Source organism: Mus pahari, chromosome 4 (genome assembly GCF_900095145.1).
Source record: "Mus pahari chromosome 4, PAHARI_EIJ_v1.1, whole genome shotgun sequence".
Classification (NCBI taxonomy): Eukaryota; Metazoa; Chordata; class Mammalia; order Rodentia; family Muridae; genus Mus; species Mus pahari.
The window spans coordinates 111,464,376-111,485,018 of record NC_034593.1 but is presented as its reverse complement, the minus strand read 5'-3'; the positions used below and the strand labels follow the sequence as shown (position 1 = coordinate 111,485,018).

At 39.0% G+C, this 20,643-nt stretch overlaps 1 protein-coding gene across 4 annotated transcripts in view; it reads left to right on the top strand.

Annotated features, from left to right (window-relative positions):
- Positions 1-541: 541 nt before the first annotated feature.
- Myoz2 (myozenin 2) overlaps positions 542-20,643 on the top strand; it is a 28,938-nt gene continuing 8,836 nt past the window's right edge. Inside the window, exons 1-4 of one of the 4 annotated variants that reach the window (XM_021197026.2) lie at positions 542-714; positions 1,265-1,356; positions 9,369-9,538; positions 18,283-18,412. In XM_021197026.2, the coding sequence (XP_021052685.1) occupies positions 1,281-1,356; positions 9,369-9,538; positions 18,283-18,412 (376 nt within the window). In that variant the 5' untranslated portion in view covers positions 542-714; positions 1,265-1,280. Of the gene's footprint in view, positions 715-1,264; positions 1,460-9,368; positions 9,539-18,282; positions 18,413-20,643 lie in introns of those variants that run through there. The other 3 variants (XM_029537192.1, XM_029537191.1, XM_029537193.1) reach the window with 3 other exon arrangements.

Sequence of the window (20,643 nt, the reverse complement as noted above, 5' to 3'; positions counted from 1 at the left end):
GTGTGTGTGTGTGTGTGTGTGTGTGTGTGTGTGTGTGTGTGTGTGTGCATGCACATTTGAGCGTGTCCATGCAGATACCTGAAGAGGCCAGAAAATAGTGTCTGATCCTCTGGTGCTGGAGTTACAGGCAGTTGTGAGGAACCATGTGGGTGACTGGGTCTTGAACCCAGGTCCTCTGAAAGATAACAAGTATTCTTAACCACTGGGCCATCTCTCCAGGGCCCCTACTGTTCATTTTTATTATAAATAATTCATCATTTTGCTCTAATTAATATACATCTCTTATCCCCTCCACTAAGGTATGGAATAAGAACTACATCTTTAGAAAGTTTTAAAATCCATTTTGTCTGAGGTATTTTCCAATGGAAAGTGTTCAGTAAAAACATTCTTCGGGCCCAATGAATGAATATTTCATTCAACTATCTCAGAGGCCAGAAATACAATAGAGAGAACCTAATCTCTCCCCGTCCCTCCCTTTTGCCAGGAAGATATGAGTAGCTAAAGTATTTGGTGCTATATATAGTCAGTTGATGTCAGCTGGATGCCAGTCTCCTCAGAAAGGCTCAGTCCCCTGTTTGAGTCAGATCTAGGGACCATGCCGTTCCAGGTTCAAGGATAAAACCCATCGGGCCCAAGTGCCGTCATATTCCACCTTCAGTGCCTCCCTCCACGATTGGGATTCACCCCTGCTGAAAAGTGCAGCCCGACAGCAAGGTGAGTGGTCTGTTTCCTAAAATGTTTTATTAGTCAGTTGGCCCCAGAGGTTCAGAGTTATGTGACTCATCAAAGGATGGAAACCCCTTTGCTATAAAGGGTAGCTCTTGATGCTGACTTAAAATGTACCGAATAGACTGGCTGAATCTGGCCTCTTCCTCACTCTTAAGAGTTTGCTGGGAGTGATGTCTCCGGATCCTCACGGGATGACAGCCAGGAAGGAGAGAATCACTGACAGATGAGAAATAACGTGTAGGAAAGAGAGGGGAGAGCAAGGAGGCTGGCCCTCTCACTGCTCCTCAATGCATACTGGGTCATGTACAAAGGCTGGGTCGGATACTGTCACCCTCTGCCCTGGGACATGAGCTGCTGATAGGCATGTGCATTGCATAGGCATGTGCATTGTAGACAGTCAAGCAGTCTATGTTGGCCTTTCAGTAAAAAAAGCAGTAGCAGATTCTTTCTAATGAAGGGAGATGTTCTCTTTCAGAAAGGATGATTGTAACGAATCCTTCACACTGCCTCAATCATGTCCCTTTACTTTCAACAGGGAACAAAAAAAAACTATGCTATCACATAGCGCCATGGTGAAGCAAAGGAAACAGCAAGCAGCAGCCATCACGAAGGAAATCCATGGACATGGTACCACTAAAAGCTCTTCATCGTCTTAATGTAGCATGGCACGGATTTAGGTCCTTTCTGATGTTAATATTCTATAGTTCACTTCCTGTCTACCATAACAAACGTGAGACTCCTGGGGGCAGGGGGTGGTGGTGGTGGTCGCTATAGAAAAGCCTATGGCAGTATATCCCTTTGCAGTCATCCTTCCTCATCTGAAAGCTATTTTCAGATGAACAACTGCTGCAGAAGGAATGAAGCAAGCTGACAGCTGATGCTCACTCCCTGGGCCCGCCACTCACATTATCAGTGAACATGATGCTTATTAGTTTTGTTGGCTTATAGACAATAGCCATACAGCCCTATCTTTTTGTTTTGTTTTGTTCTACCTTGATTCCTTTTACTTTGTATTACTTAAAAAAATTCAAAATATGTTCTACCAGCCTTTGAAACTTTTCAAAACAAACATTTGATTGCACTGAAATTCATGTTCAGTGCTTAACCCTGACACCAGTATTCACAATTAGCAATTGACTTACTTACATAGATTGCATGCAAAATCAACCGTTATTAATACTTTCTGAAAAAATTAGGTTTTTAAATGTTAAAACAACTTAATTTTAATATTTGACAGATGCAAGATATTATTTATTCCAATAATAAATAATATTTTTATTATTTTAAAATCCTAGTAAATAGTTCTGGAAAACCTTATATTTTACTCATTAAAAGGGAAATTTATTTCATTCATGAATAAAGATTAGCATACTGTTAAATTTCTAGTTTATTATCCAGACCCTTTTTAGGGCTGATCTGACCCATTCCAGATATGTCTGTGGAGTTTGTAGGGTGTCTCCTTATCTTTTTGTTCTGCTGGCAGCAAATGGAGCCTTGCACCATGAAAATATTCACATCTAGAGGCATGCAACCTTGTGAGGCATCTGGAAACCAGGATGAGTGTAGGATTTCACATCATCTTTTCCATAAAGCAAGCTGTTCTACCAATCAAAGTGTCTTGCATACCGGCCACATACCACAGTCATGTTGAAAGGGAACGGCTCAGCTGTGATCTCTTCGCTATCAAATCATCACGCTGGCTTCTGCTTGCCTCGCAGGCTTTCCCTTCATGGCAACTTCATTTAGAATAAAATGAGAATAAGTCTGCCCTAGCTACCAGGCTGTATCAATCCAAAGTTTCAAACTTGTTTTTTTGTTTTGTTTTGTTTTGTTTTGTTTTTTGGTTTTTTTAAAATTTGCAAGCATCTTCGTGTATCCCACTTTGGGTAATTTACTTGAAATCATGTCTGTGGCTTTCCTAGTCAAAGTGTGCCAAAAATCAAGTAATAACTTAAGCTTGAGACTAAAGTGTTTACTGTAAAACTAGACTTTGGAAAGTCACTTTCCAATTACATCATCATCATAATTGTCTTAGGCTCTACCACCCTGAACACAAATGATCCCATATAATTATATCATAATCCTAAGTGAGGGAATCCATTTAATATACTCTCACACTAAATTAAATGTTAGATTCTACTCTGCATTTCCCTTGAGAGTAAAATTATCTCTTTAATTTTTATAAATATACCCATTGAAAGCTTTATGTCTACAAAGTATAAAAAATACAATTATATATCAACGGGGAACACTATAATCTCCCCACCAGGAAGTCTTGGCCATGTGAAAGCTTTCCTTCCAACACTGGATGAGCTCTGAGCCAGGTAGGAGTCCTAGACTTTATGATGCTGAATATTGTTGATAGTGCTGGATAATCAGACTCACCCAAGACAAAACAACTATAGTGCGTTATGAAGCAAGAAAATATGTAATCTCTTTCTCCTATCTCTGCTGGAGTCTTCCGTGGAACTTAACTATTTGTGGACTGCAAGGAATAGAAAGTTCTGCAGCAGGGAAACATCACCTTTTCTAGGGATGAAGGAATGAGATATGGTCTTCAGAAAACATTAATGGCAGAAATGAGTCTTTATATTTAAAACATCTTGCAGCTGTAAAAACACCCGGATAGTTTAATATGATATGTGATAGAGTCCCAATCTTTATGTTAAGACTAAGTGGTCTTCTTACACATAAGAACGATGTTAAGTCTTACAACTCACACGATCTTACTATCACACTTCACAACCATGGAGGGAATGCTGAATGAGCCAGGTGCCCCTCGTGAAGTGGACATTCGACCACAGCTGAGGAGACTCTGAAATGAGTAGGGAAATAGAAGCAGGGGAGTTTCACACTAGATCACTCTTGTTATCAGAAGGACAAACTGCCTTGAAGAATTACTAAAAAGGTCTATCCATATAGACGACAGTGTCAACTGTGAAGAATGGGTTTTTAAAACCATAGTTTCTATTTACTACACACATGTTCTTGCTCATTATGGTCCCATGGTTACTTGATGTCATGTTAATACACCAGAAGTGACTATATCACATGCCCAACAACGAGCTGATTAAAGTATCTAGAGCCTGCCAGATGGCTTTGGGGGCCAAACCTGGGGACCTGACTTTAACCCCTGTAATTTACATGGTGAAAGGCAAGAACAAACTCCCAGAAGTATACACACACACATACACACACGCACACACACACACACACACACACACACACAGAGAGAGAGAGAGAGAGAGAGACAGACAGACAGACAGACAGACAGAAACAGAGACAGAGACAGAGAGAGATGGAGAGACAGAGAGAGGATAAGCAGATAAATGTTAAAGAAAACAATGTGACTTATTACCTAGGTTGTCTGCCCAGATTGGCCTCACCCCTGAAAAGCACTATCATCATACTGGTACTAGAGGAACAGATGGGGAAGTGGACTTGTGTTACTATTGTAACAAAAACATTCGTGCTTCATACAACAGCATGTCAGTCGCAGCTGCAAACATCTAAAAAGTGCTATGATGCAAGACTGAAGGAATATATTGCTTTCACCTGTACATGAATGAGTTGTGAGTACAAGAGAGGACAGCCCATAATAGCCCTTGACCCATTCGCCCTGGGCAGTTTACCTGGACTCTGTACAGGTTTCCAGCATGAATTGTGATCCTTGCTCACTCAAGAACTCATTCCAAACTCGAGAACTAAACACAGAGGGATAGGAATAAGAGGCTAGGGATAGGTGACAAAGGAAGAGATGGAGCCATCAGGATGGATTAAGGACAAATACTCTATGATGTGGTTGGGAACAGAACTGAGAGTTAAAAGGACCACAAGATGAACTGGGTGTGAAATGTTCCTTAACTGTAAACACGGTTTCCCTGTAGCTCTGAATAAAATCCGCATAATAGAAAGGGGACCAAAGTGTGTCTGTCACCTGCCACCCAGTAGCTTTTCCTCCTACACTACAGGAGGGCTTTGTTGCCTTATGCTTTTTGGATTTTTGTCTTTCTCTTCATAACTGGTGAACTGCCTTCCTTGGCATGCTGAAGAGAATCTGGAAGGTTATTTTTGTAATTTCAGGGAAAGAGTTTAGCCTTGTCCTCTGAAATTGGAAGGCCCTGGCTCTGAATGGAGGGCTGTGTGGATCTGGCTTGGTGCCGGTGCCAAGAATTTTGAAATTCCATTTTTCCATCCACTGAGCTGCCTGAAGGTTGGAATGGCTGTGTCCATTTCTCCGTCAGTAACAAAAAGAATGACAGCATTGGCAGACATTGTTGCAAGGACTCTTTGGAAATCTGTAGAGCACAAGGACTAGACTTTCAGATGAACTTTTCCTGTTAACCAAAATCTCAGTATCAAAATGATGGGGAGAACAATTCAGAGTGTGGATTTTTGATATTTCTTTAACTTTTCACATTAGCACTATTTAATCTCAAGGAAAAAAAGGTAGAGTATGCTCTCTTTTGAAAAATAGTGTGTAGTCACCCACTGGGGGTTCAGAGTTTCTAAGCACCTAACCTTACCAAGGTCTTTAAGAGAACTACACTGAACTCTGCTTCACACTAACCACCATCTTGGGTTTCTACAGAACCTTTTCACTGTGATAAGCCCTTTCCCTGTACACTACAGGCAGTGCTGGACGTTTCTGTTGTGCAACTCGGAACATTGATAATAGAACTTCCTAAATATGCATAGGTCTTCACAGTTAATCACACACTAATGAAAGCTTTGTAAGGACCGTTAACACTTAAGTTTAAAGGCATGGGTGGTGGTGCACACCTTCAATCCCAGCACTGGAAAGGCAGAGGCAGGCGAGTCTCTGTGAGTTCAAAGCCAGCTGTGTCTACCTAGTAAATTCTAGGCTAGCCAGATCTGTACTGCGGAGCCTGTCTCAAAAACAAACAGAAACCTAAACAAAGCAACAAAATGCCCTGAAATTGATTCAAAGATTTATGAAATAGGAAAACAAACAATCTCATATAGATTTCAAATGCACCTTCATTTAGAAAACATTTTCAGTTAAAGTTTTATTAATTTATTAATTAGGAATTTTTCAAACATTCCTCAAGATCACAGGCCAGACTACAGTGCTTTATGTTATAGGTAATATATGGCTTATTGTATATAAGAACATAGATTTTTTTTATGAACTATCATTTGTAGATGAGGCCCTTCACAAGTGCAGAAAGGTATCTCTTTGAATCAGTAAGGCCACCCTAAGTAAATACACTTTATCTCTCTCTCTCCCACAGTTTATCCATTCTATTAAGGTCACATTTGCCTGGCAATCATGAGGAAGTGAGTTTAGATCTTTGGTCATACTACAATTGTTTGTAAGTGGATTAAATTTCTGGATCTGATTGCAGTTCTATATTGCTATAAATGACAGCTGTAGGAAAGTATGCCTAGTCATTTTATTTTCAATGGATGAGCTAATGCCTCGAAGACAACCCTCTCAGTCATGAGGATGTGAGTGTGTATCGTTTACCAGGCCCTGAGATGGAAAAACACCATTAGGACCCTGTGCTGGTGTTACACTAAGTGACGGGGGACACCTGAGCTTGTGCATAGGATCCGTGAGCGTAGAAGCAGGCAGCACGCTCTGCTGAGAGTTTTAAGCAATGGGGGTGACCACTCCTTGGAATTTCAGCTCCCACACGGTCCTGAAACTTTTGCTTGTGTGACATCGTAAACTTAACTTTAAAAGGGAGGGGAAGGAAACCTCAGGGATTCAGCTTGTCTTTTGTTGTGTATGCAAAGGATGTATCCTGACACATTGATGGATATGATGCTGTGGTTGGTACCATCAGGGAGGCTCTAATGAAGTGTGGGGAGAAACAAGCATGTATGTACTCATAAAGCAATGACAAAGCAAGCAGTACAGTATCTTAAGATTTTCCTCATGTAGCTACAATAGATAGGAATAACCTCAAGACCACAGAGATAATAGCAAACTTATCCAGCAACCATTTGAACAGTTATTCATGTTTTTACTTTGACTTGTTTATTACACGCATAGAACTTTTTGTTTTTTAACGGTGATATTGCTGTTGTAGCTCAGGCGGGCCTTCTACTTGAAATCCTCACGCCTCTGTCTGCTGAGTGCTATTCACAGCTGGAAGTTCTTCTTATTCATTGCTAGGAATGGAACATGGTCTCACATAGGCTAAGCAGGTGCTCTGACACTTAGCTTTATCCATAACCCTGTATAACGTCTCTCTCTCTCTCTCTCTCTCTCTCTCTCTCTCTCTCTCTCTCTCTCTCTCTCTCTNCTCTCTCTCTCTCTCTCTCTCTCTCTCTCTCTCTCTCTCTCTCTCTGTGTGTGTGTGTGTGTGTGTGTGTGTGTGTGTGTGTGTGTGTATGCATGAGTGAATTGTGCATGTACTTGTGTGTGTGAGTATACAGTTTTGGGGTAGGTAGTTCAAACTGGTCTTGATCTTAGGTTGACCTTGAAACCTTGATCCTTTGTCCCCCCCCCCCTTCCATCATGCTGGGATTGCAGTTGTGCACTGTTACATCTGCCTAATCACTTAACTTTAATCATGGTGTGCTCATTGTGTAGCTCCTGGCTTGTAGAATTTCTACAAATGTGTTGGTCTGGCCTGTGAACCAGTACGTGCCCTGCTGCATCACTTTGTTTCTTATGCAATGCTTCTGAGCTTAAACATCCAGATGTTCCGTCCAGATGTTCCATCACTCAAAGCCACTGTGGAGTGGGAAGGTGGAAGTTCAGGACTGAGACAATACAGATTGGGATGTAATGAATGAGTTGACTTGGTGAAGTACTTTCTTTTTGTTTCTTGTTTCAGAGTTCTTGTGGTATAAATTTACAAGCAGTGCTGGATTGTATCAGCAGATAATTTCTTTGTATGCCCTACCGTTGATGACTGATCATTTTTCGCATCTGTGGGTGCACATTTTTCCCTGGTGGCAGCTTGTAGTGAGTGGCTAAAGAGGAGTAATCATTTCTTGTGAGCCCAATGAACCTAGAGTTAAAGGCAAACACTTTCTCCAAATACCTCCCCTCTGCCTTCCTTACCATGAACCTCAGCATGGGTTTTCTAGATCAGCCTTCCTCATCCTTGGCTGTGATTCTGTGTTTAGCACAAATTTTGTTCTTCTCTTAGCAAGATTGTGTAGAGAAAATAGCTATATGAGTTAGCACATGCTTGGTTGAAAAATAACAGAAAGTAGCTAGGTAAACGATAAAGGAAATTTAGTGGTTTACATATCTGAAAACATCAGAGGTGACCTGGGAGGCCTCGTGGGACGGCCTCTACATAAAGTCAGGGCATAACCCCTTCACTGACTCCCTCGGCTTTGCCCTGTTCTGCTGTCATTCTACCGTGGACTGTTGTGTTCCAGTATACACTCCACAAAGCTTAATTATCATAGCTCATTTGTCACATCATCTATGGCTTCTGTCTTACTCAGTAAAAATATTTGTTTCCCTAACAGTCAGTTTTCCTCCTTATGTACATAACAAAAATTTCCAGTGGCAAAGAGATTCTTAGCATTCTACAGAAATACATTCCTGATTCTAAAAGTACTTGGAGGTCTTGATGAATTATACCTACAAGTTGAATTTTATCTCTCTTGATCTCTGGGAAAGCTCTTTAGCATTAGAAATAGAAAATAATGATCTTTTGTCTTGAGTTTTTGGTTGTTTGTTTTGAGACAGAATGTCAGCATGTAACACAGGTTGATATGGAACTCACTCTATAACTCAAGCTGGCCAGGAACTCATAAGTGTTCTGCATCCACTTCTAGCTTCTGGGATTATGGACAAGCATACACACTCTCAGCTAAAAATAACACTCATACACATTTTTTCTACAATTACAACATAAGGTACATAAAAATTAAAACCAAAAGAAAATACAAATATAGATAGATAGATAGATAGATAGATAGATAGATAGATAGATAGATAAAAGAATCATGATTCAGTGTTTTGGAGATACAATGGAAGTGTTAGTAATTATACATCAATCTTAGTTCAGGGATTCACAGAAATGGCCTTTGAGCTGGATGGAAAAGATCTCCACTCCATTTTCCTTTCTGCCCCCTTTATTCAGGTTGCTTGGTACTGGCTACAGAAAGAATGGTATTTATCCAAGACTAGACAGTGAGTTGGACACAGCATGTACTTCAATAATAGGCAAAACCCAAACTAATGGACACAAATGTGAGGAGAAATGCAAAGCTTATTAATGTAAGTGTGAAGCAGTTCTGTTTGAAAAGTCAGCAATTGGAAAGCCTAAACAGTACTAAGAATATCATAGCCAACTCTTATTAATTCCTTCTGTATGCCTGATAGCATGCTGAATAGCTTATATGACATATTTTACTTACTTAAATACCATTTAATAGCAACTCTTTGCAGTAGTTATTCTAATTATTATTAGCTGAATGTTAGCAAGGAGGACATGGAGGTTTAGACAAAATAAGCAACCTATGTGATCATGTAGTGTCAAAATGGCAAGCTCAGATGTCCCCCCAAGGATGACTGACTGAAGCACAAGCCAATGACTTACTGCAATACAGGGGGTGGGGGGAGACAAATCATAGAACTTAGCCAAGGGTGTGGAATTGCTTTCTTTTAGATTCTCATGAAGGAAAATGTTGTCTTGCAGATGTTGACGGCATGGACCTGGGCAAAAAAGTTAGCATCCCCAGAGACATCATGATAGAAGAATTGTCCCATTTCAGTAATCGTGGGGCCAGGCTGTTTAAGATGCGTCAAAGAAGATCTGACAAATACACCTTTGAAAATTTCCAGTACGAATCTAGAGCACAAATAAATGTAGGTACAGCCGGACCGTGAGTACGTACACGAATCGGCAGCATTCCTAAGTTGAAACGTGTTACCAGGCTCCCAAACGAGTTGTTCTGCATACCTTTGTTTGTTTTTTAGTTTAATTCTATTAGACCCTTTCAGTCAGGATGATGGATAGCTTAGGTGCCTAAATAAAGGAAGCATTATGTATGACATGAGAAGGCTTTTCTTTTCAATAGGACATTGTGAGCCATAGATTTGGCACTGGGGGGTGTGGACTGTTGTGATAGGAGGATGGGAGTGAGAAGGGAGAAGTGGTACCAAATGTTTCCACATCTTATCACCTACAGTTAAATGTTTGTGGTGGAAATACTCCCAAAGAACACAGAGGGCCACAAAGCAAGGATAAGGGTTGTGTTTGCTGGATAGACTCTGCAAATGCTGAGAACAGGGAACTACGTCAGTCTTGTCTCAAAGTATTTCTTCTACATGGAAATGGCCAAGCCAGCGCACACCTAATTCGTCAGGCCAATAAACATCAAAACCTTAACATTTTTTATTATATTTTATAGCTGGGTGTAGTGGTGCATTCTTGGAACCCCAGCACTCTGAAGGCAGAGGTTCCAGGCCATCCTGGGCAACACAGGGAGTTCCAAGTCAGCCAAGACTGCAGAGTGAGACCTTGTCTCTAACTAATAAACATTAGATTTTGACATCTGTTACCATCGTATTCATTTAAACAGTCATTGAGGGAAACGGTAGAGAGGGAAGTTAGTTAATAGAAGACAGATAGTCAATTAAGGTAAATGAGTTTATTTTTATTACTTGTATATTTCCTTGTTATACTTACTAACAGTTAAATGAAAAAAAAATTAAGATAGAGTGTTTCTGTGTAGTCCTGGCTGGCCTGAAACTCTCTGTGTAGACCAAGCTGATCTTGAACTCATAGAGATCTGCTTACCTCTTCTACCCAAGGACTGGGATTAAAGGCCTGTGCCACCAGACCAGGCTTAAATTAAGATTTTTGAAAGCCGGGGATTAAATGTACTGACTGAGTCCTTGCCTAACTTGTTCAAACTCCAGAACTATAGTCAACCAAACAACAAACATGACTTGATTCTAGTTTTAATTGTGAATTCAGTTAGACATAGAAAATCACACTTGATAACGATATTTTCATTTGTGAAGGATAAGTTGCCTTTTTTTTTTTAATGTGAAATCATGGGTAAATATATGATGTTATTTTAGCCTATTATTATCCATAATACCCTCTCCTCAGAAAATACCTGTGGCTAGTACAGTATGAACGGAAAATAATCCCTATTTACATGATAGCCTGTTACATAATTACATTCATGAGGGAATAACAACAAAGACGACATTTTATGAAGTAATATGAAATAGGTGGATTAAGGGTAGCCTTGCAAAATCACCTGCAAGTTCAGACCTCTCAGTAAATGAATAATGCCTGCTTGCATGACTTTCACAGACACTGCAAACACTAACAGTATAACTACAGCTCTGATGAAGGAAGTGGCTCTCAACCTGCCAAGTGCTGCGACCCTTTAATACAGCTCCTCATGTTGTAGTGACCCCCAACCATAAAATTATTTTGTTGATACTTTATAATTACAATTTTGCTACTGTTACAAATCATAATATATCATGATATTCGGTATTAGTCTTAGGTGACCCCTGTCACAGCCCACAGGTCGAGAACCACTGGTATGTGGGATTATATCATGAACATAACATATTATCTCATAATCTTACATATTTGTTTTCAGTTATAATAAATATATGAAGATATGACCTGAGATTGTTTACTAGTCCAAGAAAATTGTATAAGAAAATGATTAGTAGAATTCCAAACAGTCGAACCAAGAAATATAATGATGCTAAATAACTCAGAACAGTATATAGCAATAAAGATTGTAAAGGCAGGGATTACTTGGTCTTTTAATGTTGTGTGCCTTTATCATCTCTAGACAAAAAAAAAATGCATTATTTGCCTTTGAACTTCCAACATAGTGCCTACAACATAATAGGCACTATTATGTTGTAGTATTTCCCAAAGGTATAAATTAATTGACAGGAATCAGAATTCTTTTTTAAAATCCCTGTCATGTTAACGATGTTCCAAATTGCAGTGACTAAGTTGTCACACTCTTGACAAAGTGAGTATGGCTTATATATGCTATCTTTCTCATATTCCTCAGGCATATTTTAGCACTAAAATCATGTCACAAAGAGGTTGTGCAACAGGTGACACCTTAGAGAGGACTTAAGTCCCCATATTTTACAGTTAAAAAAAAAAAAAACTAAGAAAGACAAAGTAATTTGTAAATTAAGCAATCATGATGTTGATAGGAAGTTAGGATCAAACAGTTTCCTCTTAGTGCATAATCCATGTGGCCTAATTATTGATCAGTTGTTCTAGAGAATACTTTTACCTTTCCACATCCATTGCGCTACAGATACTTACCTATCTGTATGGTTCCTGTTTTATTACATTGTTTAGTATCTCATATGGATGATAACAAGGGTCAAATCCCCATTTCAGTATCTCAACTGTTAAGTAGCATCATTTATTTTCTTTGGTCGGCTGGGGTTTTTTTGTTGTTGTTGTTATTGTTTTGTTTTGTGTTGAGACAGTCTCATACTTGCCAGAGTGTCTCTCAACTGATTATGCAATCATGGTTGGCTTTGAACTCCTGCTTCTCCTGTGTATCATGAGTATAGGCACACCCTAAAATAAAAATATAAGTATAGCTTTGAGCTTAATCTACCTCTAAGGGGCACTGGCAAATTCAAGTTTCATGTACTTTGTAGGAAATAAATAATATTAAGAACAAATGGATGAATTCTTCCAAAGAATGATTGCCTGCTACATGAACTAGTTTTAAAGTCATGGTTGGTAAGGTTGCTTATGTCTTAAATAAGAAGCAAAACAAAATAAAGAAAAAAGAAAGGAAAAGAAGAAATTAGTGAAGTAAACGTTCAAGATAAAGTAAAAATGTAAGAGGAATTAATGATAATTATAATTCTCTTCTATAAATCACTGATAATGGATATTGGGCTGTTTGCAGTCTCTAAAACTTGTAGGACAAAGTGTACTATAAAAGACCATTTTCCCAGGGAAATACACACCAACTGGTTACCTAATACCAAATGACCAGTCATGAGAACACATAGACAAGCAAGATTATACATCTAAGCAGCAGCGGTTAAGAGCACTGACTGCTCTTCTAGAGGTTCTGAGTCCAATTCCCAGCAACCACATGGTGGTTCACAACCATCTGTAATGGGATCCGATGCTCTCTTCTGGTGTGTATGAAGACAGCTGCAGTGTACTCACATAAAATAGATAAATCTTTTTTAAAAAATAGAGACTAAGCAGGTTGTATTTAGGTATTGAAGAATACATATAAACATATATATGCATATATATATATGTATATATATGCACACACACATATAATATGTGTAACAATAGTTAATGAAAAAGGAAGGCATGAGTTCGAAGGAGAGAAATAAAGATATATGGGAGGTCTTGAAGGGAGGAGAGAAAAGGGGGAAATGATGTGATTATAGTATAATCTCAAAAACTAAAAAAAATATAAAAACTAAAAGACTAAAAGAAAGCACACATTTGTAAATGTTCTGAGACATTTTGTTTCCTTATAAAACAGTTCTGTTTGTCACGATTTTAGAATGCCACATTCCATTTTTGTCCAAAATACATTTGTTATTGTATCAAAATTAAAATACCTGATTTTTTAAGAAAACAATTCTTAAATAAGACTAAACAATGTATATTGAAAGTCTTAATACATATTTCTTATGTTTTGTTAAAAAAAACATTTTCTTTATATTTGGTATAAAGTTTATAACAAATCTTTTTATTGTTATTGCTACAGAAATCATGCAATTGCATATTTGTTTTGAACTTGTATGTTTCGAGCCTAGAAGACACTAGTTTCATTTTATGGTTAACCTCACTAAATTAACAACCACATTTTCGCTTGTCCTTTCAACCTACCTGATGGGAAACAGAGATGGTTTCTGGTGGGAACATGATAATTTAAGGCTTAGGCCGCCATCAGTCATCACCTGGACATCACAGGGCTTCGTTTGTACACTAAACAATGATAATAGGAGGCTTGTGGCCTTCCTGCTAATGACTAACCAAGGAGTTGATGTTCCAGTTCACTCTAAGCCGCAGGAGATGTCCTGTTTCCTAAAATGAATGTGGGTAGGATTACCTGTTCCCATAGGTGAAATTCATATTATAGACATCTAGAAGCATAACAAATGGTGATTCTTTATGCATTATGCTTTAACCCTTCCACATTTATCTTAACAGCCCTTTAATTTATAATTGAAGTTAGTAAAATATTAATATAGTAAATTCAGTAAAATACTTGAGGTAGATGATAAATTCAAAATGTAAAACATTAAATTATGTGTTTATGCAAAATGCTTTACATCTAGTAATTATTAAAAATGGCCTTTAAGAGTTTCACTGTGTGATCCTGGCTGGCCTGGAACTCCCTGTGTAGACCAGATTGGCTTCAAACTCAAAGAGATCCATCTGTGTCTGCCTCATAAGCACTGGCATTAAAGATGTGCACCACTATACCTAGCTAAAATAGTTTTTATGTACAATTTACAGAAAAAAAATGCTAACTAAATTTAAAAAGACTGTTACCCTTGGGGAAATCACAGTGCTATGAATGTAGTAACAAAATTCTCTTTGACATGAACAAATAAGAGAGGCCATAAAAGAACGATGCAGATGTAGTTGGAGTGTTGAGATTATACAAATGTGATGGCATTTCCGCTATGATACACTAGAAAGAAGAAGGAAACTGAAGTTATACATGGAGGATTTAGGATTTGGCTTGATAGTGAACAGAGGGAACTCACTGAAAGTAGATGAAGCAGCAGTCTTAAAATGATGAGCAGCAAAGAACAGGGAATATGTCAGATCAGATCTTGGAAATGTGCCGGTACGAGTAAGAGGCAAGTCCAAGATCTTAATGGCTGGACATGAGTTTGAACAGTATTCAACATGAGGTAAGGAAGAATTTCTAAAGGTTGGAGTCATGTCAGACATAGACACATTGTGTTCCAACTGACTACAAGGGAAGTGTGTGATGGGAAATGAACAGAAGGCAGATGTCTATAAGACAAAAATGAGGAAGGTTGGTGACTCGACAGTCAAGAGCACTTGGTGCTCTTGCAGATGACCTAAGTTTAGTTCCCAGCATCCATGTGGCAGCTCACAACTGCCTGTAACTCCAGCCCCAGAGGATGCAAACCCCTCTTCTGCCATCTGTAGACAACCACACTCACATGCACAGACCCATACAGGAACACATGCATGTAATTAAAAATAAAATATGGGGCTTTTAATAAGATTTATTTATTTTATGTATATGAGTACACTTCAGCTGTCAGGCACACCAGAGGAGGGCATCAGATCCCATTACAGATGGTTGTGAGCCACCATGTTGTTACTGGGAATTGAACTTCAGGACCTCTGGAAGAGTAATCAGTGCTCTTAACCTCTGAGCCATCTCTCCAGCCCATAAAATAAGTTTTGAAAGAGAAATAAGCAACAAAGATATGCACATTGAAGACTAAAGTGATAAAGAAAAATGAGGTTTAAGAAGGTTATGGCAAAAAGAAATTAGCTGGATTTGATGATTTATTTGCTAAAAATTCAACAAATACTCATAGAATAATTACATTATATAAGGCTTTGTAAAAACAAGCATTCAATTAGATTCAAAGCAAACATGTGTACAAGTGAAGATGGTCATGTGTAGAAGAGGCATACACTGTGAAAGAGGCATACAGTGCTGTTTGTGGTCCAAGGGCTTTCTAAAGCTTGGGGAACTGGTCCTCAGGAAGACTTCTGGGTCAGATTCAACTCTGTACCTCTAAGTCTTGTGTCCTAAGTGTGTGGCTCCTGAGGGTCACCTCACTCAGTATTCTAGTTCGTAATTCCATTAGTTACCTTCAAAACTCATGATTTCATTTTCCTTTATAACTAAATAATATTTCACTGTGTGGGTGCACATTGATCAACTGAGTGAGGAAGAAACCCGCAGAGTGGGAATCTTTGCCAGCTATATATCTGAAATAGGATTAAGACCTAGAATACACCAAGACTCAAAACAGGGTTTTTATTTTCATTTTTTAAAAATGGGTTATGGTTCTGAACAGAGTTCTCAGAAGAGCAAATCAAAATAGCTAAGATTGAGCTATAAAAATGTTCAACATTCTTAGAAATCAGAGAAATGCACATTAAAAATACCTTGAGATTTCACCTCAACCCAGTCAGAATGACTAAAATCAAGAAAACCACTGATAGCACATGCTGATGAAAATGTGGGAGAGGGGATGTAGAAGTTAAGCCCTGGTTCTTCCTCTCAACCCCATGCTCCCAGGAATAAGACTCAGACTCAAAATATATTGACAAATACCTTGGCCATATAGCTAGGCTCTTTTCTGACTAGATATGACTTAAAATATCCCATTTAATCTAGCCTACATTCTGCCATGTGGCCTGTTACCTGTGCTCAGGTACCATGCATCTGCCTTGTCACATCTTTTCAGTGACTCTCCCACCTTTTCTCTCCAGAATGCTTCCTCATCCTGATGTCCCACCTCTACTTCCTGCCTAAGCAATAGGCTATAAGCTTTTTAATTGACAGACAATGCACCCATACTATATACAAAATATTCTCTCTACAAGGGAACACTTATTCATTGTTAGTGGGATTGAGAATCAGTGCAGTCACCATGAACATCATTATGAAGAATTCTCACCAAGCTAAAAATAGGACTACCAGATGACCCAGCTGTACCACTCCTTGTCATGTGCCCAAAGGACTGACTCAACGAATACTTTCTTAGCTATGTTCATTTCTGATCTATTCACAATAGCTAGAAAATTGGAAACAAACTGAAAGTTTTTAAAGGTGTTATTCTGTTGCCATAGAGACAATCCTAAATTGTAAGACTACAACAAATTCACTTACAACTTAAAGGAGAAGTATCTCTTTTCAGAATTTTATTTTCTTAAAAAAAAACACATTCTTTAAGTCTATGTAGCTAAATACATGTAGCTTTTCTGTTTATAGGCATAGTAGGAACGACAGCTGTTCAGATGCTATAGAATTTGAAAAACTTCTATATTCTAATGAATCTAAAACTTAACTATAAAATACAACACTAATATAATAAAACTATCAGCCAAAGAGGGTCACACAACCTTCATTAAAACATTACAGGGTATTAGTTACCTTCTAGAACTGGACAGTAAGATCTCATGGCTGAAGATAGCATATGCTGGAGTCATATAGAACATGGGGGAATCTAGCCCGTTAGTCAACTGGAAACTTCATCCCTACTGCCTGCCTTTCATAAAGCTGAAAGCTGCTATGTAAGCTAACTGAGGAGAAAAGCCAACATAGGTCACAGCCAGCAGGGACCCTTGCAAATGAGATTAATGACTGGCCTAGCAAGACATGCCCACTGATGCCATGCAATGAAGGCAGAAATTTTTTGAGAGTAATCAACCACCTTTTCATTGGATTTAAGACTTGGTTCAAGAGATAGAACCTATATATGATACTGTCAACAGAGCCAAAAACTTGTGTCTACAAAGGTCATGGGCCCTAGGGGAAATTTTACTACTATAATCTGCTAAAAAAAAACAAAAACAAAAACAAAAAAAACCATAGAATTAAAGTGATTCCTAATGAGTTGTTGCTATAGCCATCAGTGCACTCCCCGGGCCTCATGGGAGAAGCCTCTTCTTGCTGTGGACAGCAATTACCGTAGAGATTCTAACATGAAGAGAATGAAAGACTTCAGAATGTTCAGCCCTGCAAGGGACATCTATATCACAACCCTCTTATCAAGGTTCAGGAACCATTGCTGACAAGATGGTGGAAAGACTCTCACAGTCAGAGGCAGTGGAGGCCTTAAGGAAAACAATGTCAGACACAGCAGGGCAGATACACATATGAACTCACAGTACTTGTGATAGTAATATACAACACCTGAGAAAGCGCAAGCCAGACAAAACCCCAGCATGGAAGAGGGGAGGTGGGCATGAGGTCTCAAACCTAGCTTGAGCTCCTGGTTTGCTGCAGAGAGAAGGCAAATCGGTTTTATTCAATAGTGTGACACCAAGTTAACTACACTCCAGGGCAGTCCCCACAGCCAGGAGTTGTTGGCCAACACATACTGGACTCAGTGGGGTGGTGGGAGGAGCATGAGGTCTAATGAAGGTAGAAAGGATCTTGGAGGAGTTAGGGGAGAGAGATAAATACAAGCAAAACACATTGTATAAAATTCACAAAAAAATTAATAAAAGACATTATTTTTTTAAAGAATCACTAGGTCAAATGGTTGGTCAATATGCTTTGTTTTATTATATTGATAAATATTTTTAAATTAAACATATTTCTCATGGTGATGTTATGGATAGAAATCAAATAACTTGAGGGGAATTTCTACAGTGCCTTGCACACAGTATTACTCATTAATTTTGTTTTGTTGTTGTTGCTGCTGCTGCTGTTCAGTGGAAGATAGACTGACATACACAAAAGTTCTCAAACTTGTATTACCATGTAAATTTCTGAGGTCCTGAGTGAAATGGTAGCACTATGTTACTTTCTCTATATACGAATAGGAGCTAACATTGCCATTACTGTGCCTAATAGTTTAAATTTACTTTTAAACAAATGCAGCACAATATCGCCATGCAGAATGGGAGAATTGATGGAAGCAACCTGGAAGGTGGCTCACAGCACGGTCCCTCAACTCCCCCCAACACCCCAGATCCACGAAGCCCCCCAAATCCAGAGAACATCGCACCAGGTAACTAACCACCTTCAAATGCAACAGTAAAATTTCTGTGAATTTAAAAATACTGCTCCTTTGAAGTTTCATTAAATGGTATTTTGTTCATAAGTTTAGAATAAATGTAACTAAGTTTAAAATAATCACTTAAAGTATTTACAATAGTATTCCTTTTAACTGTTTTTATTTATTTATCTGGTGTGTGTGTGTGTGTGTGTGTGTGTGTGTGTGTGTGTGTTCTGCTGAGTGCATGTGTAGGTCAGAAGACAGATTCCAGTAGTCAATTTTTTGATTGGTTTCTGTTCTCTGAAAGGACTTTATCTGAAGTCTATAAAGTATATATTTGGTCAGGTGTGGGTGGCTTATTACTTTAATCCTGGCACCCTGGAAGCTAAGGTGAGAGGTTTATGAGTCCCTTGCAAGTCTGGGCTGTTTAAACATTGTATCAGAATAAAACAATATCAATAACAAGACACACAAACAAAAGAAGAACATAGTTCTTGAGTTTGTTTTTGAAGCAAATTCTATTCAATTGATATGTATTTACAGTTTAGAAACATGATTGCATGATGAGAGATAACATCTTTGTAAAAAAATCCTATTAACTAATTACTAACTTTTCAAAATAACCTACAAGCTTCTTGTCTTCGAAAATTCAAATACTGCCTTAAGAGTAATATGCAAACTAAGTATTTAAAAATTCACAAAACTTAACTTCCAAATGAATAGTATCTGCCAGGTTCTCTAAAATGAACACACACTTTAGGAAAAGCACTTGTAGGGTTTTCCTCAGAGTGGCAATAGACTATTTTTGAATATGGGTGTACTGGCTAGTTTTGTGTCAACTTGACAGAGGCTGGAGTTATCACAGAGAAAGGAGCTTCAGTTGGGGAAATGCCTCCACAAGATCCAGCTGCAAGGCATTTTCTCAATTAGCGATCAAGAGGGGAGGTCCCCTTGTGGGTGGGACCATCTCTGGGCTGTTAGTCTTGGTTCTATAAGAGAGCAGGCTGAGCAAGCCAGGGGAAGCAAGCCAGTAAAGAACATCCCTCCATGGCTTCTGCATCAGCTCCTGCTTTCTGACCTGATTGAGTTCCAGTCCTGACTTCCTTTGGTGATGAACAGCAGTATGGAAGTGTAAGCTGAATAAACCCTTTCCTCCCCAACTTGCTCCTACATCATGATGTTTTGTCCAGGAATAGAAACCCTGACTAAGACAAATTGGTACCAGCATAGTGGGGTATTCCTGTGACAACCTGACCATGTTTTGGGAAGGACTGCGGAAGGACTTTGGAACTTTGAGCTAGAAGATCCATTTGATGTTAAGAGCTCTGTGGGATGTCGTGTGGGAGCCTGGAAGATAATGTTGAGAACAGTGCAGAAGATGGAGGCCTGGCTTGTGAAATTTCAGAGGGAAAATTAAAGATTCTAATCAGAGCCATTGCTATTTTGATTGTGAAGATTCTGTGGTTTTGACTAGCTGGAGTTGAAGAATCAGCTGTGACTAACAAGATACCAGAACTACTAAAGCGAAACCTTTTCCTTACTGGGACTATTGATGCTGGTTAGCTGGAGCTGAGAAATTAGCTATGATTAAGATGAGACCAGCATCATAGAAGTGACATCTTCTGGGAAGTGTTTTCTGAAAGCACAAAGAGGCTATGTTCCAGAGATAGCCAAAGTTGTACCTCGAGCTGCAGCAGGACTTGGTAATGTGTAAGAGTCACCCAGGTGGTACTGGCTTTGAAGGCATGAAGGGATCATGCAGAGCAGCTGAGGCTCAGCACTGTGAGAGGCCATTGGTGAAGGTGCAGCCTCAGTTGCAATTGACAGCTCAGGACTGAAGGGGTCATGCAGTGTTTCAGAGATGCCAGGACCATGAATGACCACCAAGAACAGCAGCAGCAGTGGAATAAAGGCATCTGGACCCTAGAGGAAAAGCTGTGTGCTATAAAGGACAGGGCTAGAGAAGTGACCCAAGCCCTTGGAGGAGCCCAGAAGATCGTGAGTTGCATCCCAGACATTGGACAGTTGGAGTTTAATTTTTGCTTTTGATTGTGACTGTGCCCTTATATTTTTCCCTCTTGAGGGAAGAAACTATTTTAGTGGATCCCACAGTTAAGAGACTTTTAATTGTAAAAAGACTTTGGATTTTAAAAGATATTGGATATTTTAAAAGGATTGAACTTTTAATATGTAAAGACTGTGAGACTTTTAAAGTTGTTTAGATCTGGGGATGAATAAGAAAC